The sequence below is a fragment of the Spea bombifrons genome, chromosome 2 (assembly GCF_027358695.1).
Source record: "Spea bombifrons isolate aSpeBom1 chromosome 2, aSpeBom1.2.pri, whole genome shotgun sequence".
NCBI lineage: Eukaryota > Metazoa > Chordata > Amphibia > Anura > Pelobatidae > Spea > Spea bombifrons.
This window is the reverse complement of record NC_071088.1, coordinates 108,628,193-108,651,597: the sequence shown is the minus strand read 5'-3', so window position 1 is coordinate 108,651,597 and position 23,405 is coordinate 108,628,193. Positions and strand designations below refer to the sequence as shown.

At 38.2% G+C, this 23,405-nt stretch overlaps 1 protein-coding gene across 2 annotated transcripts in view; it reads right to left on the bottom strand.

The window, feature by feature from the left end:
- Positions 1-2,237: 2,237 nt before the first annotated feature.
- Positions 2,238-23,405, bottom strand: part of GTF2F2 (general transcription factor IIF subunit 2) — a 66,624-nt gene continuing 45,456 nt past the window's right edge. For both annotated transcript variants that reach the window (XM_053455484.1, XM_053455486.1), the window contains 3 exons: positions 22,378-22,477; positions 12,511-12,654; positions 2,238-2,373 (listed from right to left, as the gene is read on the bottom strand). In XM_053455484.1, the coding sequence (XP_053311459.1) occupies positions 2,254-2,373; positions 12,511-12,654; positions 22,378-22,477 (364 nt within the window). In that variant the 3' untranslated portion in view covers positions 2,238-2,253. The remainder of the gene's footprint in view (positions 2,374-12,510; positions 12,655-22,377; positions 22,478-23,405) is intronic.

Sequence of the window (23,405 nt, the reverse complement as noted above, 5' to 3'; positions counted from 1 at the left end):
GGACGACGAGATTACGTGACGACGAGACTACCCGGAACCTTTAAAACGAAGGATTTTACAAGGTGGTCCTATTGATCATTTGCTTGTTTGAATACATACTTTTTTCTCCTGAAGAAGCCAACGGAGTTTGGCGAAACGCGTTGAGACTGAGCCTTCACTGCATTTGGACTTCTCTTGATCTGCTGGACGGTTTTATTCTGCTATTTTGCATAACATTTCGGTTATGCCAACCCTTTTGTGAGTTATATGAGCTCTCTTTTTATTAAACATAGTTTCATTATACTGCACCATTTGTGGTTTTCTATACTTGCTTTCCAGATACTCAGAAGAATTCTTCTCATTTGATGGGCCTCCTTTATTTACTACCTTTGTGAGTGCATCACGTTGTTATCACTCATATTTATTATTTGGACATATTACACTATTGTGTTTTTGTTCTTTTTTCTTTACATGTTTATGCGCCCCATTCCTTGATATATTTGCTGTTGGACAAGGCGGCCTGCCTCGAAATCTCTGTTCCAATTCATCCTTAAGATGTTTGATTGGGTTGAGGTCAGGTCTCTCTGCGGGAAGTCAAGTTTTTCCACACCAAACTCATTTAACCATGTCTTTAGGGACCTTACTTTGTGCACTGGGTTACAGCCATGCTGTTACAGGATGGCTTGTCAAACTGTTCCCGCAAAGTTGGAAGCATACAGTTGTCTACAATGTCTCTGTATGCTGTAGCATTAACATTACACCTCATTGGAACTAAGGAGCCCGAACCATGAAGAACAACCTAACCATTATCCTCCACCACCAAACTTTACAGGAGGCACTATGCATCCCATAAGGTAGCATTCTTTCAGATTACAGTTTACACTTACAGTGGACCAGGGCCGATATAGCATGGCAGAAATTTCACAGTTCCAAGGTGGAACATTATGTCTATGTGCTTGAACAACAAAGTATATATGATGTACAATGTGGTCATTCAGTGTTATGAAATATTGCTTTGGTGCCTTTTATATTTTATTGAATAGTACACATCAGGTTTTTTTTTTCTGCAGTGGGTTACTTTGAGAGAAAATATGGCCTTTTAGTGGTGCAATGCATATGAATACAGGATTAATTTCAACTCACAGTAACGTGCATTATGTGTTCATCAGTCCTACAGTAGTAAAATACACAATATGCAGTATGAATGTATCACAGAGCCCCATAAAACTCGCAGTGTATGTGTATCTCACAGCCCTACAGTAATAAAATTCACACGAACACCAGAGAATGTCATGGAGGATATTCACGCTGTCTGTGGCACTCCTTCACCCGGCGCTTCCAATTGATGAAAGTTTATTTTTTTTTATAATGATGGAATTTGTTTATCTAGTGATGAATAGAAACAATTTACAAACCTTAAAAAAACTTTATTAACAGAAAACTAATATGAGAAGTCAACGAAACTTGAGATTCAGCTTTATTTTGCTGTCATAACTAAAATTCCTAAGGATCTCCCATTAAAGCAATAAAAGTCAAGTTCCTGAAGAAAGATACATTTGCTCAAGTGTCACATTTGTTATTCCAAGAAAATGCATGATGTCGCCACCAGCCAGGCTCATGGTGTTGTAGTATACCAAAAACATACATACTTTGAGCTTGTACACCATGTCAGAAACTGGTTTATACAGCACGTGTGAACATAAATAAGGCTTCTTGCACCATTCCAGATATTATAAATCTCTTAGCAATCGGACACCGACATTTCTACAAATCCCGGAACAGAGATTTACGTTCCTTGCGTATCATTAATGGTCAATGGAAATCCTGAGCTCAGTGCTGGAGAAGTCGTCAAAATAGTTAAATACTGTGCTTGGTCTATGACACTCAACAGATTGCGCCTTTAAAAACACACGGTAAGGGCCCGGAAGACACCTTACTGCAGTTTTGTAAAGTAAAAAAAAAAAAAAGGGGGGGGGAATTAAAATGAGAAACGACCTAGCCCAGTATACTAGGGTTCAAGAACATATTTGCCTCCTAAAATTGTATACAATTTATCAAAAATACTCCCTGCCGACAAATGCAAAATACAGTGTACATAGAAATAATGATATTTAGCAAAGAGGGCTTGTTATGCTTTATATTGCTCTAAAGCCGTGTCTTGCTCACAGAGTTTCTGTGGCTTTGGAGCAGACAAAAGGGAATATTAGAGGTCCATCTTCACTGTGCGGCACAGCCAGCAAAGCACAGACCCTGATCGCTTCCAGCTCATTACTGCTAGTCACTTTTATCATCTCCTTGGTAATGCCTGTATTCCGGTTTCAGCTCCCATGTGTTCTTGTGCGTTCCTTTGACATTATAAATGCCGATGTCTCGTAAGATTTCTTTAAGGTATGTCTAATGGAAGGGGGGAAAAAAAAGTAATGTCAAAATTCAACATTTTCATTAGTGTGAAAAAAAGAAATTATTCTATAACATAATATAACAGTCAATTCTAAATATATTCGACAAAAAATGTGTCTGGTGGGAACCTGGATGTGATTTGTAAGAAAGAGATGCTGATTTAAGCCTTTTCTCCTCACTCAAATATGTAATAAGGCCAAAACCTGATGAAACCCAAAGATGAAGGGCTGAGCTAGCCCTGTATAATGAATGCATGGGGAATTAGAGACATTTAACCGGTATTCTACTGGCGCTGTATTACTATGCTAAATATGTTTGAAATTAAGTTAGTGACAAAGTTTTTCTTGGCATTTTCTTATAGATTAGTCTCTTGCAAATTATGTTCATGGTCAAACATCAAAAGGGGAGGAATAATTATGCAGATCCAGAGGACAGTTAAGTTTACTGTTCCCACGGTGTTCTAGAACAGGTTATCGTAATCTGTAAACATCAATATGTAATTTAATACAGGATTTGGGGATACAGGATTATATTAATGTGGTGCTGAAGATGTATCGGACTTTTCTGCATTAAACGTGGAGCTGATATTCTGCCGAATCCCAGCAGATGTCAGTATCCAACCACATTACACAAATACTCCAGCAGTCTACTAACCATATTAGCAACACAGTCCTTGGTAATACACACAACATATTGACATATAGTATCATATTTATCCTACCCCATGTAAGTTTACAGTAACAAAATCAACATTCAAAATGGCATTACTGCCCCTTTAAAGAGATAAACTATTTGGAAAGGTTCTCAGGTATACCAATCAGAGGCACTTTTATATCATGAACTAGTAATTAAAGGAATCTCCACCAGCAGATAGAAAATCAGGTAAACATAACGTAGGGAAATATTATACGCTATCACTGCTGATATGAAGGAAGAACAAAATCTACAGTTTCTTCGTTTAGTTCTATCTTAGTTTATAATTCTTGGTCTGCATGTAATTGTTCGAGATTCTCAATCCTTTCAAATTTGCATTTCAGTAAGCAAAATTGGGTATTAGTAACTCCTTTAGCACCGGTACCAATGGATTTCTTATTATTCCGGTGCTTAGAGGGTTATATCTAAGGAATTGCTGCAGAGAAAGAGAAGGCAGGTATCCAACATACTAACATCATGTGAAACCAAATGCAAGTTAATCTTCCCAAGATCCAAGTTGCCATGGGAACAACCAGTCAGAACATCACTAAAAAAAGATCATTTAATACAACAAAACATCTGTAATGTTTAAATATAAATGTGCACAGACACCAACATGCCGTTCCTTTACACCATGAACACTGTGTGAATTGGGAACTCCAGAGGGCTGCTTATCGAAACAAAATAAAGGGTAATCTGGTGGTTTATCTGTCTGCCAGGACGAGTCGATTACATGAGAAAAGCATGTCTAGACTGTCATTATTACCATCATCAGTTATCTAGAGCATTAACAAGTTCTGCAGTGCTTAACAGCAGCAAACATCAGCGTAAACACAGAGGATATGCCAGAAAAACGGCTACCTACTAACACACGGCTCATTTTAGACTATACATTCTAGAGTAATGCAAGAAACGGTCTGTTTGTCTGTTTCTCAGAACAGAGATCTGCTTCAGAGGCAAGAAGACATTGTTGTAAGAGGTGGGAATGCATCTTTAATATGTATTAGATTCAAGGCTATTGAAGATTTTAGCACAAATTATCAGGAGGGACAAGAATATTAACCAGAATGGCTCCTTTAAACAGAGCACTTTGTGTCCATGTATATTTTGCCTAATTGATCATAATACATGAATAGGTTTCTGGCAAAGATAAATATTAACGACTATTTTCATCTGATAAAAGAGGATTTACGAACATTAGATACACATAAAGGGAAACATTAGTAGAAAATACCAATATATAGATATAGCCCTGTATATACAAGGCTATATCGAATAAAGCAGTTTAATTGTACGGTTCCATTTAGGCAAAATAATAATAATAATTGCCCGGTCTAGTATTATAAATAGATAAAACATTAGAAAACTGGTCAACATATTCTTTCCTCCAAAGGTTTAATAATATAAAAACACCACAGAAAAATGATGTTTCTATGGCAACATATCAGCTTGTGTCACATGACAAGCGTCCCTGGCATACATTTTTAAATATACTATTGTAAATTGTATTTTATATACAATTTACCCGATTAATGAATTATTTCTGAGGCATTTAACAATACTAGGAATTCTAATGCTTCATTTAGTGTTTAATGCAGCAGGGTAGGTGGAACTGCATCTTTAACTCGGACTACCACAGGTTATAACCAGTTCCAATTAAGAACCCTCATAACACGTAGTGCCTTTCAATACAGTGTTCAGACGTTAGTCATAGAAAGAAGAACAAAGGCGATTTTTATAAGAATAACCCAAAAACAATTTGATAAAATTACTATGTGAGGAGACGGTGGAAATGTCAAAAATGTATCCTGCAGGGAGTGGAAAAAAGGCTAAAGGGATCGTCTCCAAACAGAACAGAAGCTGCCTAATAAGAAAATCCAAGAATAGTAAATGGTACAAAGTCTATGAGCTGGCGTAGGACACTTTTAGTTAATTTTTGTTGATGATACCCATATGTCTTGGTTAAGTCTACATTTCCCAGATGTAAGGAATAACTTTTGCTTCATAACAAAAGAGAAATATATTGCTAATATTGTTATGTATTTTAGAACAGCAATATGGTGCCTGAGCCAAGTTAAATGGATGCATTTGTAGATTATAAAAGGGAAATTCATTTCGGAACACGAAATAAAAATGAATACAACATTGAAGTAAATTACAGCCTTTTTAGATTACTTTAAGTAGCACTTTGTGTCTCAGGAAAAGACCCACGGATTGTCTAAAATGGACTTGTTTTACTATTGCAAATGCAGTTACTTGTACATTTCCTGGGATTTATATTCATAGAAATAGCTCAATATTCCAAAGCACTTGGTGAAAGGCGAGAGGTTCCATGTTATTCTATATTACGGTATTATTAAGTTATATTAGAGATATGCTGGGGTGATAATTGGCAGGGGCGGGGTGGGCACAGACATTTGGCCACAAAGCAATTCTCTGTTCTGGGGGTTATGTAATTAAGGTGTTGAAGTTGCAAAAATGTCAGACCAAAAAGGCGGTGCAAGGTCATGCCATAAAACGAGGGTCACCAAAACAAAACGATTCTCGAAGTGATGGTAGTGGATTTGAGTTGAATATTTTGGCCCACTGATTTTTGGTCACCACTCCTTCCAAAATAGAACAGCCAAAAGGGGGCACTCTTGGTTTAGGTGTCACTGGAGACGGGGCTAGGGGGTATGTCTTCACAGAGACTTTTTATGTGACTTTGTGACCTATTGACTGCAATTTATTTAACCAAGTAAGGCCTTTACAAGAAGAATGCGCATTTACTTGGTTTGATTTACAAACATTCTCTGCTATTTCTATAAAATTATTCTTGTGGATTTTTACCTCCTTAACGTGCCAGGCATGTCGTGAACAAACAGTCAGTTAATGACTGACGATGTGCCCGGTACGTCAGAGCATTAAATAGGCTTAGAAAGCGAACAAGGGTAGCTTTCGATGCTTGAATGGTTTGTGAATGCCTTGATGTCGAGGCATTCATAGGAACACCGAAATCTGCTCCAGGGACCCTTTGTGATCCCTCGCTGGAGCGTTCTTACCCAGTATATACAATATGGCAGTAAACGCCCGATTTAAGAGAGCTTAAGAGGCAATCATGGTTTGCCCTATTACTTACAAATTAAAATCTATCAATTGTTTTCATTACCTTTCGTATATATTTTAAAAGTTTTCAAATAAAAGTGATAAAAGGTGGCTTTTCCCCCAATATTTCATTTTTATTTAGTAAAATAGATATGATCAAAATAACGGTATCTAATGGGTACACTAAATGAGAAAATTACAGTTAAACTCATACAAGGCAACAGTTACAAAGATGTCTAAAACCCTATACATTATCATCGTGTATAGGTTTCAATTATTTTGCCTACAAATGTAGGTAGTACCGTATTTGCTCGATTATAAGACGACCCCGATTATAAGACGACCCCCCAAAATCAAAATATTAATTTAGGAAAAAAACAAAAAGCCTGAATATAAGACGACCCTATAGGAAAAAAAGTTTTACCAGTAAATATTAATTCATGTAAATATATTTTTTAAATTTCCTTTTATTTGCCAACCTGCCCCCCCCAGTTATGCCACTCTGCCCCCAGAAATGCTTTATACCCCCCCTATTTGCCACTCTGCCCCATGATATGCCTTATACCCCTATATGCCACTCTGGCATATAGGGGGTTAAAAGGCATATCATGGGGCTGAGTGGCATATAGGGGGTTAAAATGCATTTCTGGAGGTATATATGCATATCATGGGGCTGAGTGGCATATAGGGGGTTAAAATGCATTTCTGGAGGTCCAGAAATGCATTTTAACCCCCTATATGCCACTCAGCCCCATGATATGCCTTTTAACCCAGCATGTACTGGCTGCCTTGGCTTGATAGGAGTGTGATTGCTGCTAACAGCAATCACACTCCTATCAAGCCAAGGCAGCCAGTACATGCTGGAACCTGGGGATGATAGTAGTGGGATTACAGCCTCCCTATGCCATGCTACAACCCCCACCCCCCTTACACATCCATGCTATCACACACAAACACACATTCACAAACATTTAAATACTCATTCATTCCATTAATCACACATACTTCACACATTAATCACACATACTTACCCAAAAACCCTCCCCCACCCCCTTACCTGAACTGCAGATCTCTCACTCGAAGACTTCTGCAGGGGACCGGCTGTACCAGCAACTTCTCTGGCCCCGCCCCCAGAGGAGGGAGGGGGAGATAGAGTTCTGTGAGGAAGCTACAAGCTTCCTGTCCTCCTGCTTCTAACGGAAGAGACGCTGCTCGCGACCGGTAAGCAGCATGGCCCCAGCCATTTTTTTGGGGTCTGATTAGAAGACGACCCCGATTATAAGACGAGGGGTATTTTTCAGAGCATTTGCTCTGGAAAAAACCTCGTCTTATAATCGAGCAAATACGGTAATTAAATGCATCTCAGAAATTACCATAATACATTAATATTTAAGTGCCAGCATTGCAAGTCTTATTTTTCTAATCAATTTTTTTTACAGTTATAATCTTATTATGAGTAATTACATTAAATTATATACATTTGCACTACATAAACTACACTATTCCATATGGTACTGCAGTGTTGACATTAAATTTAAAATATAGCAATGAAAGAGTTAACGTGCACTAATTGATTTATACCTCTACAGATTTCTAGTCATGGGTGTTGATTATCTAGAAAATCTGCCTAAAACGTATCATTTTAACATGCTATTTTTCTACAGACACCATATAATTACTTAAATGCAGATGTTTACATTAAATAACCACTAAATTGATAATGAAAGCTAGATTCTGCCCCGAGAAGTTATCCTTAGACTTCATTTGATTGCAAAACATGCATTTTTTCCACCTTTGTTAAAACCAGTTGAGGTTTCTCCAAATCAATGAAGTCCAATATTGGGTAACTGGGATTAAACGGAAAGCTGGCACTTGATGTGAAATACAATACAACAAAATACAACACAACACAAAAATAAGATTAATACTGCAAGAAGTTTCTTAAATCAAATATCAGAGGTGTGAACAAAGCATTCAATTACATACCTGAATTAAGTAGATTTTGATAGGGAGTTTTGAGATACATATGATGTAAAAGTTAAAAGATGTGTATTTTTTAATGCATATTTTACTACACAGTACCGTTTACATCATTCAACCTGCAAGTGGAACCAGAGTTCTCAAGAGGGTCTGGAGAGATCCTCATCGAAACTTTTTCAACTCCAACTGGGGTGGGAGTTCGGCGTTGCTGAATGCTTCGCTATCGAGGCACTTCAGCGACACCACCGAAGTTTAGGAGTATCGTTGATTGCCTCCTAAACTCTTTAAAAACGGGCGTCTGCCGTGTATGGCGGATGTTGACACCCCAGGGAGGGGCCAGACACGGCCCCTGATGCCGATCTCAGCGTTGCTGAAAGCCTCGACATCAAGGCATTACAGCAACACCGTTTGGGTGCAGAAAGCGAACGTAGATCAACAACATTTTGGAATTTTGAACGTAGAGCAACATTTTGGACCGTGCTCAAGAGCTTACAATTTAGATACCAGTAAGTGTGACGTCTTTGTTTCTCTTGCTGTACACTTTTCGTGCCGCTGAGACAATAAAATGTGGAGTCATCTATATTGCAAGCTTGTGAACAGGGTCCTCTTATCCTAATGTGACAGTTTGTCTTAGACTGTCAATTCTAGTTTTGTCATGTATTGAATGTATTGCAATAAGTGCTGTGTAAATTGCTGGCGCTATATAAAAAAGATATAGTGTTTCTTATATGCTAGATGAGATAAGGTAGGAGGCTCTCGTTTGGATTTCTCTAGTAGTACACAAGAGGTGGTTTTTGTCTTCGCACTGTAAAAAAGTAATTCTTTTAACATAGGAAAAATAGCGGAGCAATAGTATCACGGGTGATCCAGCATTCTCACATTCTCAAATGCCCCCCAGAGATCTACCCACCCCATTCAATTTAAGATATGAATTATAACAGCTCACTCATGTTCTCCCAGTTTTAGCCAAGATCTGTGTCTATGGTGCAATTCATGGCCCTTCCTCCACTCCTTTGCTGAACATCAGGGTATGGTTCAAATGAAGCAGCACAAAAAAAAAATCTTGTTTATAATGAACTATGAACAATTCCCCATTCTCTTTAGTCTTGTCTTCAATGGACATGAACAATACAAGTTTTAAGGATAGCGCGTGAGTGGCATTAATCAGTAATTGTAATGGATCCATCTGTTACCAATGACCTTTTAATTTAATGAACCACTTTATAAGCAAGGTTAAAACTGCCAATCAAATCTATTGTGGCTTTGATAGTGTTTATTAGGTAATGTAAACTTTGACAAATGACCTGAACTACGCAGCTTTCCCCAAAAAAACTGCAAAAATGCCCCTTTACCTAAATTTCATTTTTACAGGTGGTTAATGATATCACTGCAATGTAACATCACATTCACTTTCTGAAAGAAACATATGGCTTTTTTTTATTTTTCCTGAAGTCAGAATTGTGTATTTTTGCCATTTGGGGGGAAAAAAGCAGAGTGCTACATAACAGACAGAAAAATGGCATTTGGATTTGATGGCCCTAGAGATTTTCCATCACAAATACCCTATATGCTGAAATATCTGCAGAAACGAACACAAGAGTATATCTCTCAGCTGAATACAAATCAAAGCCTGCAAGTAATGTATGTCACGCACACACCCAGAGAATGACAGAAGGGGAAAAACAGAGAAAAATGCGAAGAAGAACAATAAATGCAGGTACACAGTAAAAACTCACACATAATACCCACATTTTAGAACTGTATGAAAACATGTTCATGTTAAAGCTCTTAAGCTCTCTTTTAATCACTGATATAGATGTAATATATTTGAAATAGCAATATGGTACATGTTTTTATTGCCCTATAACTTGCAAAAAAAAAAAGACAGGGTATTTCTAAACTCAAGACTAATAGAATCGGTTTAGCTGTTTTTTCGTTAGCATTTTCATTAGTGTTTTTTCTTCAATTCTTTACCATAGTTTTATATTTTTGTATGGTAAATTTGATGATGTTATCAAAATAAATGTATCTGATAAAAGCCCTTCTTGTCCTGTAAAAAATATATAACTTGTGTGGGTACAGTAAATGAGAAAATTACAGCTAAAAACGAAGAGTGCAAAATAAAGTAAAAATAAAACCAGGCATTGTCACTAAGGCCAAATTCAGACAAATGGCCATTTGTGAAGTCAGGCACTGATGTAGAACAAAAAGTGTTCAATCAGCGTTTTAATTCATCCCAAAGGTGTTCAACGGGGTTAAAGTCAGGGCTCTGTGTGGTCCAGTCAAGATCCTCCAAATTCAAATTTTCAAACCATGTATTTATGGACCTTGCAGTCATGCTGTTAGAGGAAAGGGTCTTCCGCAAACTGGTGCCACAAAATTTAACAAATACAATTATCTACAATGTCTTTGTATGTTGTAGCATTAACATTACACTTCACTGGAACTAAGGGGGCACAGACCCTGAGATGCAGCACCAGACCATTATCCCTCCTCCACCAATGATCGGTTTGCTTTACACCACTCCAGCTGGAGAGGAGATATTTACACGCTTCAGCACTTGGCCTCCATGCTCTGTTGGTGTGCATGGTCCAGCACTTTGCGGCTGAGTTGTTAGTCTTAGGTGATTTCAGCTCACATATTAACGCTTAACAGTGGACCAGGGCAAATCTAGCAGCGCAGACATTTCATAGACTGAGTGGTAGCAAAGGTGTTATCCTACGATAATGCCACGTTACAAGTTACTGAGCTCTTCAGTAGGACCCATTCTCCTGCCAATGTTTGTCACCTGTTAACAATGAGTGTGGTTGAAACAATTACGAGGGGTGTCCACATACTTTTGGCGTGTACACTATATAAATGACGGAGATCTCCAAACCTGAAAGATGTGTGTGACAGAAATAGGACGAGAAGAAGTAATGCCGACTATAACCCTATGATCCGTTATACTTGTTGTTGATCACAGTAATTTTTCTGTAGGACAATTCACTCAATTTTGCCTCTTAGAGACTTACTTATCCCAGAACCGAAGACAAGATTAAAAAAATGGGTGTTAATTGGAGTGCTAGAAATTCACGATACAAGTCTTTCATAATCAGGTGAGTTTTGAAAAGGAGGGGGTGGATGCAGCCTTCTGTACAAAAAGAACCTGAAACACGAACAGATTCCTTGGACACTTGGATGTTTTGCCTAATGTCTTGCATTTAGAGATGAGTGGGTTTAAGAAAGGTCAAGCGGAAAACACAATTACTATACATAATTGCGAGGTAATGGGACATCTTATGCCAATGAAATAGCTGTTCAGATTTTGATTTAGATATAATAAAGCAATATGAAAAGCAAACTTCGGAATAAGTCAGTTAACCCAATCAAAAAAATCTAATGTCTTAACTTTTAAGCCTATACTTCAGTTATCTGCCGACGTAAATAAACACAATACCTAATAATTTTTTTTGTCAGTGGGAAACCATCACCTTCATAGGCACAAAGGTGTTAACACTTGTGGAGTGCTCTACCAGAACTAAAAGATTTAAACAGCTGTTTTTTTCTGGCATACTGTCTTGTAAGCTTACGCATGCTTCCATCTAGAATCCTTTAAGAGGAATTCCCACCATACTTGCATACCCTTCATTTATTGTCCCTAGTAGCTAGTTCTCACAACCTGGATGCCTCTTGGAGACTGGAACATGGCACAGATTGCATCACCAGTGATACGGTGTGTGTGATATAATTACAAAAATATATTGACACATAACATAATGCAGTATTAATAAAGTCTTTACATAAGCCACAGATTGTCTCGAAAATAGAAGAATGCAACTGTATTGGCAACAATAACCTGGCTTCCTATACAAAACTGTGACACCTCAGCTCAGGCTAGTACCAACCCTTAGCATTCAAAGTTCGGCTAGGAAAGGTGACACTCAACTGTAGACAACACTGGATTTACGGCAAACAAAAGGGAAAGCCCATGCAAAACATTAACGTAAGTTTGCCTGCTCTTCTGCTTCATAGTGAGAAGAAAAAACAACTAAGCATTTATTACAAACAATAGAAATGTGAAAAAAAGAACAGTGGAAGCCCCCCAATAACCCATTTGCACCCCTAAATGTCTCCTCCTTCCAAAATATGAACTCAACCCCTTAGACCTACCACTACAAATCAGCCACCAGACCCCTTAAGCCAATAGTTGCTTATCTATTTGTCCTTCTATAAGTGTACTAAATTGCATAAAATCCAATGTCCGGAATTACAGAATCTATAGCTCACAGGCTACATGCTAATGCAGTTTGGCAAAAAATGAACGTATGCCCAATAAATGGATACCATTTTCTAGGTGCAATTCCCAAAGCCGCTTTCTATACCGTTACTCACCACAGGCTGCTTCGTGATATCCACCAGATCTTTAATGTTGTAGTACTGATGCTTTTCAAATGCAGAAAACAGCATATCCAAAACCTGTTGCTTATCTGCACGAGCGCGTTTTCCATCATCTTTTTTCTTCTTTTCATACTCAATCTGGATATAAAAATATACATTGTCTGTTACATCAGAAATGATCTCATCCAAAACCTGAAAAGCATTCACCTAAATAAATCCATGCAGATAAGTACCATGTTTTTCAAAAGACATGAATTCATCAAACCAGGAAGGTTTGGCGAACACTTAACCCTCAACATTGTGGGGATGAACCATTATGAGAGGTTCATCCCCACTGAGCTTCTCTTGCAAGAAGGGCTTAACTGGCCCAACACAATGTATAGTTCATGAAAGTCATCTCAACAACAGTTACAGAAATGCACCTGACAATCTCATTTTAATTTTTTTGGACGAGATTGAGTGGCCCTGTGTAATGTTAACTTGGTAGGGCCTCTTCTAATGCTCCTCACAAACAGTTATAAAGGGCCAGTTTTGTCCTGCTCGCTGGAGGAACTTGCTAGCGTTGGTCCTTCAAAATGTATATTAAAGTGGAGGAGCTGAAACCACAACTCTCCCACATACTCCCCTTCCAACTATGTCGTTAGTAAATAAACCCCATTAGGTTCTATACAGCCATCAATTTGTCAACCAAAAGGCACCCCATTAACCGAGTAGGTACAGAGATGAGCAGTAAGCGGAGTTACGGACAAACACTGATGTAGCCAATTTGCTCCTACAAGACGCTGTGTTGTAAACCTGATGCTGAATATCAGCCCTGGTTCAATGGACAAAAAGAAAGGTAGTTGTAAAGGTAAATGTTATTCAAAAAGGTCTCAAAAGCCGCTGTACCTAGTTAAAATAAAATATCCTCCATACAGAATGCTTGTTTTGTTCTATTGATTAATGTATATTTTGTTTTTGTGAGAGGCCAGCTTTAAGACAATCTCACACAGAGCCAGTCTGGCTTTGGTCTGCACAGCAGCACATCTTAGATATCATGTGCCTGCCACGCAGCCATTTCTTCTTCGATTTTATGAGAAATACTAAAAACATTGACTCTTAAAACATCATTAGTTGCCCATTGTACACCACTACGGAATATGATGGTGCTATGTAAAACAAATAATAAACTGAGAAAAGCAACAGGATTACTTTCTGGCCGAGCTGCTTGGTATCTTCAGTGGATCACAGACTCCCAAAGCATTTTATCCAGGTGCCTGGGCTCTGGCGTAAAGGCAATGCCACCCATCAACAAACTGACCCCTGAGATAGGAGGAGTAGTATGATATTTGAAACAATTAGCTGGACTTACAAAAGCAGAGTTCTATTCTATGTTTCTATATTTTAAATGCCTTTGATATATCGTGTCTCTGCCAGACAGCGAGTATGCGGAAGCTAAAAGAAGCCTTTGGTGCTAGCTGTGCTCCCTTGTTATGTTCGCATGTGGCATCTCCCTGGATGAACATTGTTATTCACCATTTATTGTATTTGTTTCTTCATCACAAAATTATTCAAGGGCAGGTATTGTGAGAGATACCAGGGCTAAACCCATTAATGAGAAAAAAAAATGTAGTTTCATGTTTTTCAAATCAAAGATCTCTCCTCCAGAGAGGCGGCTCTGAATTTACAGCAAAGAGAAAAGGCTAGTGGGTGAATAACAATACACGGCTCTAAAAGCATTTCAACCTGCCATGCTGTTGGAAATCATGGACAATCAAGCATTGTAACGTTCCAGCACCGTGTAAATTAACACAATACAAATAATGTGTATTTAAGCCCAATAATGTTCATTGCGGACTGGAAAATGAACTGCTTGTATGAAAAACGCAGAAATGAAAGAAAATGAGTTTGCATTATATTAACCAAAGGTTTAGACTATTTCCATAGTAATTCTTGCAGCTCAGCTTGCCACCTGCTCATTGCATGATGATGTGCGAGGACTCCTTCTACACCCCCCCCATCAACACACAGGCAATACTGTAATCCCCGATATATGGCTAATAGAGTAGATAGATCATTTTGCCTGTTCCAGCAACCAGCTATCAACTGTAATTACAGTAATAAAAAATAATACTGTGCTTTCCTTACAGTTAATAGTGCGCTGCCTAAAACAAGCAAAATAATATCATATAGGACTTAACTCTTACAATTCCTGGCGGCATTAATGTACAAATATTCTTTAAAACTGTGCATTTTCCATGTAATACGTGACTGTACCCGGGATTGCAATATTTTAGCAGTCTATCAATACTATAACATTGCCTTTAAATAATGTTTAACTTATACAAGTACACTTTATGCTATATCCAAATACCTTCAATATAGGATAACTTTTAACCCATGAATACACTGCATTCCCGAGGAGTATGCTAGTGTGCAGTGGCTAATCTACTAAATGAAAGATTGGCAAAGCGTATGTTTTCACTACTGGTATAAGACTACACCACATTGTGTCTTCACGTTTTAAAGATGCCTTCAGGTAGGCGTTCTCATTTGTGATACCACCTTCAAGAATTATGGACCAACATACAATAAAAATTTTTTTAAAAAAAGTAACGTTAATCCCAAAAGCTCAGTTTTGCAAGCTGTGGCTAATTAAATTCTCTGAGCGCTGGGCTAGAGATGTTCTACCCTATGCTCCAGAGCCTCCTTCAATTAGGCAGTCAGAAGCTAGACTTCTGGGATTTTCTTTTAATTAATATGTAATTAACAATCAACATGGATGCTCCTGAAGAAATATACAGCGCACCATCCCGAAAACCTGTTAAATATACAGTCACCAAAACCTGAATGTTCTGCACTGCCGCAATTCTTACGTATATACAACATATAAAGCATTGTAGGTTTTTTTTTTTTTTTCTTTTTAATATATAATTTTCTGTTCTATGCGCCATGATGACACATCCTGTTTTAAACTGCCACAACAGGAAGTATCAGAACTTCCTACAAGGGCTAATAAGGACTCAAGCATTATCCACTGGCTATGCCCCAGTGCATGCCAGGTTAAAAATCTATTAAAATAGAAACTTAAAGGGACACTACAGCCATTGTATAAATTTTAATGCATATATGATGGCTGTGTGCTCCCTTCACGTTTAACGTTGTCCTTTTTTGTAAATGCATGGGGGGGGGTTTCTGCACAATATCCATTTGCCCCTTTCCACGCCCCTCCAGTTAAATGCCCAGTAGGAGATGTGTTCGGCTGAATAGGTTAAATAGGGAAACGTTTTCATAGCCATGCCAATGGGTTTTTTTGTTTTGTTTTCACACAATTAGTGCATTAAAAGGAAAAACTTCCCAAAATCTGATTGTGTAGGATCACCACCTATTTCTGGCAATTATTTACCATGCAGTGGGTAAAATGCTCTATTTTTTTTTCTTTCACGTAAACATGTTTTATAGCATCGAATAAAAAGGTAGTTTTTAATGTAAATGTTTATTGTACATACATGTTCATTAATCCTACAAAATCTACCGAACCGAAAGAGAATTCGATCCTGAAGACATTCTTAACATTCTCAGAAACATTACACTTGAGGCCTGCTGGACCTAATCACATTCCCAAGCGGCTGGAATTTATCATCCTCTTAATGCTGTTCAGAGAGGAGGCCTGAAAGCCAATTGTGAATGCAAGACTAAACATAATATAAAGCGCTGCATAATTGGAATTTGCAAGTTTAAATCCTAAACAGTATCAAACAGTTGGTTGACTGAGTGAACTTTGTCTTGTGCCAATTTGCCCGCCTGCATTTTAAGTCAAATTAATTTGTTTTACCAGCTGTTTGGGTTAGATATTGGTTTATGTACATGTGCTTTGAGGCTTGACTCAGCTTCTCGAACGGCAGGCACCTTTCGGTATCAGCCCAGGGCAGTTTGGGTACTGAGTAGACTAGATGAGGCACCTGGAAAATGCTATGCACGCTTTACTTCTTCTGGATCAATTGGGGGATATTCCTCACATTATTGATTTCCTTCAATGTATCATATTTTGCAACTAGTACATCTCACACTACATTACTTCAGCTGTCCTACTTCAACCCACAGAGGGACACAAACATTCTCAGAGGTTTTTAAAATGTATTTTATAAGATTAACTCTGTCCCCCTCAATGTCCTATTATGAGCCCACACTATGGCGTGGAGGAGTCTCATCAGTGGTGAGGTAGAAGTAAACAAATCTCCAGCGTTGCCCTCTATTGGTGGTGTATTTGTAGCACCCAGATTTGGCATAAAAGGAGATCAATGCTTGACAGGACACGTGAGATCACATCATATCCAGGCACCTCATAGGGAAGATGGCACCCGCGGAGGGAACAGCTGGGTTCCTTGTCCTAGCTCAGGCGTAAGGCAAATCCAAAAGGTTGAACAGAGCCATGCCAGTTACCAGAAGGTGCAATAATGTAATTAGACAATCTTCACTCATCATACACACTGTAATGCATATGATAGCAGAATGTCACCTTTTAATTAACTTGTGTCTTGATTTTGCCATGCAAATGCATATAAGCATTCATATGCTCTTTTTCTTCCCCAACTATTTACATCCCCATCTCTCACGCTTCTATTGATCTCCATAGGAGTGATTTCTTGCCAATGAATGGTCGCTTGAGGGAGGGAAACTTGTGCCAAAACGTAGTGATGAGTAGATGAGGGATTGTGCTGCAACTTTTTTTTGGACAAGAATGCAAATTATATATATTTTTTTTAATTAAGGGAGGGTTGACTGCTCCTTTAATATTAGACACAAATAAAAAAAAAATACATCAACAAAACTAAATTAAGAACAGGTGTCCATGCTGATGCCAAACCCAAAACACTGTGACTGTGACTCACCACCATGCTTATTTTCATTCAGTCCCTCATCGCAGCTTCTTAGAATTATTTACTGAATCTCGATCTCTTGAATAACAAATGTGCAATTTCTGTCACATACATTTGCTAGTGTTGGTGAATTATTCATGCTCTACAAAGTTAATTTGTTATAACAGCCAGCAAAATGACCACACATTTCCTGGCCAATGATCCACACCGATCTTTAACCCTATGTGGGGCCTAGAAAATGGTTTCCGCTGTATAAACAAATGCTCTGAAAAAGACCCCTCATCTTATAATCGGGGTCGTCTTATAATCAGACACTAAGATCCAGATCCCCCGCAGTGCTGCAGGGGACCTGGATCCTCCTGTCTTATGCCCCACAAACTTCTGAGTCCCCAGTGTGTAGCCAGGGCAGCGTGTAGAGCTCTACGCTCAACTTCCGCTGCAGCCGGAAGGAGGTGCGTTTAGTGGCGGGGTTGTCTGCGTCCATCGCGCAGACCTTCCCCGGCTGTCAGTGAGGAGAGTTCCAGTGCGGGGAATTCCAGGTAAGGTTTTTTTTTTTAATTATTTATTTACATAAATTAGGACAACCTTTTAAAAATAGGAGTACCGATACATAGCTCTATAAATAGTTCCGTGTATTAGAGGACAGACGGAGCAGGATGTTGCCGTTTTACCAGTTTTTAGAATATAAAATTCCCTATATTTGCATCAGAAAGGATAACCGACAGGGTTACCATATAAACAATGACAGCTAAGAACTGCTCCACATAATTACGATTAATCACATTTTACATGCTAGTCAATTTCTTCTTTATTGCTGGTTGTTAGCTGAAGCTTAGTAGGTAAACAAGGACGGTACTGCACTCATTTATAGAGCACCGGGAGATTTTGTAGCGCTTTTACAATGGCAGGACAGAAAAAAATGAATACTCAGTTTGAAAATAATACTGGCACAGAAGGAGAAAAAAAAAGCTCAAAAAAGAGCAGATGCGATTTTATAGCTGACGAATATGACCATTATATAGCTGGCAGTTAGTTTGAAACACAATCTATAGACGATACCATTTTTTTAATATATATTTATGTTTGCAGTGATAGCGTTTTTGGCAATCCATCCTAAGACAGCTGGAGCCAGCTTCGATATCAAAGCAAAGAGCAAATCACAAGAAACATTCTCCAAAGAAAATGAAATGTTTCCACATCACGTGCAATGTCACCTTTAAATCCCAGCACATAGTCACAGCTGTGTCTGCACAGACTGTTGCTAAATCTTCTACCTTCGAGCCCGTATTTATTCATCTCAGCGTTCCGCGCGGCTGAACTACTGCCAACTCGAAAAATACTTGGAATAGCGTTTCAAAATCAGAAAATGGGCTGAATGGTTAGCAGAAGATATAAAAAATATTAATTATTGAACAGGCATCGTATTAACCCCAAGGACAGGTGAAAAGGGCATCTGTACCAACCAGGTATGCTTGGGTCACATCAAGTGCCAGTGAGAAAAAAATATATAGAAAATAAAACAGATAAAAATATATATATATCAGCTTGTGTTCTGGTTTTAATTTAAGACACATTATATATCTCTCTAATGTCTATAGAAGGGTCTAAAATATCTGGAAGTTATGTTTGTAGGAGACGTGACCCTACAATATTTACTTAAGACAGTAGAAGTGACTTGAGAACTAAAGGTCCACGAAGCCGTGCAAGAAATTAAATGCGGAGCATTGCAAGTAAAAATGAGAATTTTCTGAAACATTACTGGGATTTTGAAGCCAGGTAAATGTAAGGTGTTCTATTAATAACTATTTCATAAACAACAATTGTTTCGAGATTGTCAGCGTGTTGAAGCCAAGAAAAGCAATATTTGCTGAAAAAAAATAAAAGAGCTAAGGAAGGTTTCAGTCTACTTTTAGCTTGGCATATAATGCTCACCAAAAAGCAGACATTATGAATAAAGTTAGTCTGTAGTTTTTTTCCCCATTCTAAGGATTTGCGTCCGAAATATAGGTTAACTAGTGCTAGGGAATCTGCTGGTGCTATATAAATGTGACGTAAAGCAAGACCAGCCTAACACACATTAAGATTACCTCTAAGAATACTGAATTTCAGTCGGTAATTTTTAGATACATTATGCCATACTATCAATAACAACACACACATATGGTGTCCTGATGAATAAATACATTTCAGTCACATAAAGACCTGAAACGTTGACCTGGAAAAGAGGAATCTGTATTTATTGGAAAGAGACCTAGAGTGCTGGTAACTATCCACAGACTGAGTGTGCGTGTGTGTATATTATATACATATATATATATACATATATATATATATATATATATATATATACATATACATACATATACACACACACACACACGCCAATGTTCCAAATGGTGACATTTCCAGGTGTGCACAGAACAGATTTCCTTTATTATGTATTCATATAATCCTCCGAGCCCGCTCTTCGTTGCCTGGCAAACCTCCCTCAATTTATCTTTGTCTTCCAAATTCCCACCGCCTTTTGCCATCTCTCTGCCAAGCATTACCTGCAGACACCCACAACCTTCCCAGTTCACAGGAGCAGTCATTTATATATATATTTTTCTTAAATTGACTGAAATCTATTAAAGGAACTAATCCACTTAGAACAAAAACCACTGTGGTCTGCTCAGCACATAGACCTTGGCAGGTCATTTTATTCTTTCTTCATATTCTTTAAGAAGCCAATGTCACGTCTATGGCTACATGTACTTGCTTTTTGTGGAATTAGGGAATTATTTCTGGGAATGACTTGGACATTCAGTAATATTAGAAATAACACTTCTAATCTTACACTTAGTTATAAAAGCATTACTTAAAATAATCCGCTTTAACTCCCACCTATTACTGCACTTTAATCGCCGCAAACAGAACCCATACAGGTCTTAAGAACAACAGAATCTACAGAAGAACAAGGGGAACCAAAATTTAGTTGTGTTAGCGGTGGCACTTTAGTGAATAAAATGTTTGAAATACATCCATGTGTTTTGGAAATGCCATCTTGCTTACAATACATTTTAGTAGAGGCTCTTCAGATCCTTCATTAAGGGAAAGATTGTAATGTCATATAGACCCTTTTATAAAGAACAATGCATATTAAAGCACTCTGAGTCTGATAATTTATGTCACTGACTGGCTCCTTGAAGCAGCCAATCAGTGGTAGGAAAGTGCTCCAATTAAAATCAATGGGAACATTTTTCACACACGTGCACAAGGGTCTGAACATACCCCTGCACGCAACGGTCGCTAAGCCAGTGTTGTAAAGGCACTTTTGTAGAAGAAAGTTATTTTCATTACCTATTTGGATTTTTAGTCAAGACAGTAAAAATAATAATAATTCTCTCGCTGCCACCGAGCACCTTCTGTTCCTGTTGTATACAGGCCATCCGCACACCAAAAGCAAGGTGCTGTGGGGAACTGTTTCTGCAAATTAGTGCCCCATACAGTAGAACTCTAAAAACCATCCAAATGAAAAAAGATAAAACAAAATCATACCACCTAACATTTCAGTTGCCCAAACTGGGCACCTGTGTTTGGAGCGTGGTAAGAAGCCGGGCAGAGGCACGGCCACCCATCTTACACGCTAAGCATCACGAGGTGGCCATGTTGGACAGTGGGGCAGCTACCCAGACAGTGCCCAAAAATCATGACTGTCCTGTAAAAAACAGGACTGTTTCAAAACGTGTCCAAGTAGGAGTGAGATGTAGTCTTTGTAGCCAATACAGTAAACTACTGCCTTGAACGTGTATTTAAGCAGTTTAGTTATTTCAGTGACAGATTTATACCCAATTTAAATTTACAAGCTCGCTCTCATTATTCTTTTCATGTAATTATAACAGAAGCTTGATTAGGAATTCCAATAGTACAGTCTGTGAATAAATAAGCTACATACTCATCATGCCGAAAGCACTTTAAGGATTTCCGTGGTCAACCTGAGCCAACTACAGCTTTGGTATAAGCAGACTTTGTTAAAACATGTCCCCAATTTTGTGTTCCCTTGTCATTTATGCTAAAAAGCCACAACATACATAGAAATCCAGGGTATTTCAATGTTATTAGGCTTTACAACCCCCTTCTCCCCCAAACATAGGTTGATCTATTGGTCGCATAAGAGCAAAATAAGCGCTGCTCTGATAATCTAGGTCTTTATGCAAGCACAATTAAATATTTACCCCATCACAAGCTCTGTTAGACAGCTTCTTAATATTGCCAGGTTGGTGCAAAGTTTTAGAAAGGACTTTACGTATTCACTAAAGGGAGAGTTGTGAGGAGAGCTGTATTCTTCTTGGTTCAATGTTCGCTGTAAGGTGCAACACTTAGAAGTTTCTCCAGTAAGGACTGAGCTCGGGCAGCCAAGTTCTTCTTGCAGCAGGAGCTCACAAGGTTTGGCCCTTTGTACCGAATAGTGATGTGACAGAGCCGAAACACAACTGTCCTCCAAATTCCCCTGACAGTAATAGACCTCAAAGTGATCAACACAGAGACCAGTTGAATGTTGCAGCAAATATGAACTTTAGGTTGCTTTGATCAATGTTCAAGCAATATCTTTGTAAACTCTCACACTTGCACTAAGGCTCTACAAGCTAAACCTGTTCAAAGTTATAAGCGGGTGACGGACTTGGCATTTCTCAAGTAGAAATCATTACTGCATTCTACATTAAACAGTAAAAGATGCTATACAGAAGGTGTCAGACTTGTTTGTATTCTCTAAACATAATTACTTCTTGAAGGATATGTATAAAAGGTGACTTTTGAAAAAGGTGAGTTTGAAAAAAGTCTTACCACCATTGAATAACTGGGACAAATCATTAATTGTTATTGATGCATGCCAGTGGTTGCTATGGTGATAGGACTTTTCCATAATTGCATTAGAATCAGTTTTTATGCGTAACCCCCCCCACAAAATGTGTTTGTGAAGCATATTACTGCCATCAACGGTTCTTAACAGATAGATACTTACGTTGTACTGATGGTTAGCCACAGGTCTATAATTCGTTGTTACAGCCTTATCTATTTGTTGTGATTGCCTTTTTGGTTTGGAGGATTCTTCTATCTGCCGTCTAAAAAAAAAAATGAAATATAAAAAAAATGAAAAATCCCTGCATATGAATCATATACAGCAATCATTTCTGTAAGACTAAAGCCACAAACACAAGGCAGACTATTACGAGGAGCTGATCACAATTTAACCAAAATATCACACTTTAAGATTGGTGAAAATGACTTCATCTCATGCCCTGAAGCTGTTGCATGGTGTCCTGTCCCAGAATTATTATTTACACAGAGACTGTGGTTACATGAAACATTCTAGCTTATGTATCTGTAAACTGTAATTATTCATATTAATGTAAAAGTATCCCATGCGCATAGTGCCAGCGGAAAATGAAAAAGCTATATTCCGGTGGCGCATAGAAAGACTTCTTTGTGAACCAAAATACCAAAGAACAAACATGGCTGCCCAGACATTCATGGGAATAACGCAACGGAAGCTAATTCTAAACACAATGAATAATTAGTTTGCTTTAGTGGATTGTCTTGAACAAGATATTTTAATTTGTTGGGGGTTTTTTTTCAACCAGATTTTAAAGTGGTTTTTCTAGATACTGGTATTAAATAACTGGAATAGATCACAATACTGATGAAGCCATCTACATAATGAAAGCTAAAGATTGGTACCCATTAAACTACGGCAAAAGATTACATTTGCAATTCATTAAACTAAAATCCCATGGATTGTAAAAATGGGGAAAATGCCAATTTAACAGTATTCGATTCTCTAGTCCGTTTCACACGGCCGTTCATAATAAATATAGGCGTTACTTCACCGGGATTTTATATAAGTAGCGTGTTTTGAACCTGGCATGGCTTCCACTACCTAAAAAGACAACTGGTCAGATGTCACTGCGAACAAAAGGCCCGCACATGTACAGATGTATGCTGCAGAGAAGCACACGCATGTGTTTAGATTGCAGGCAAGCAGAAGCGATA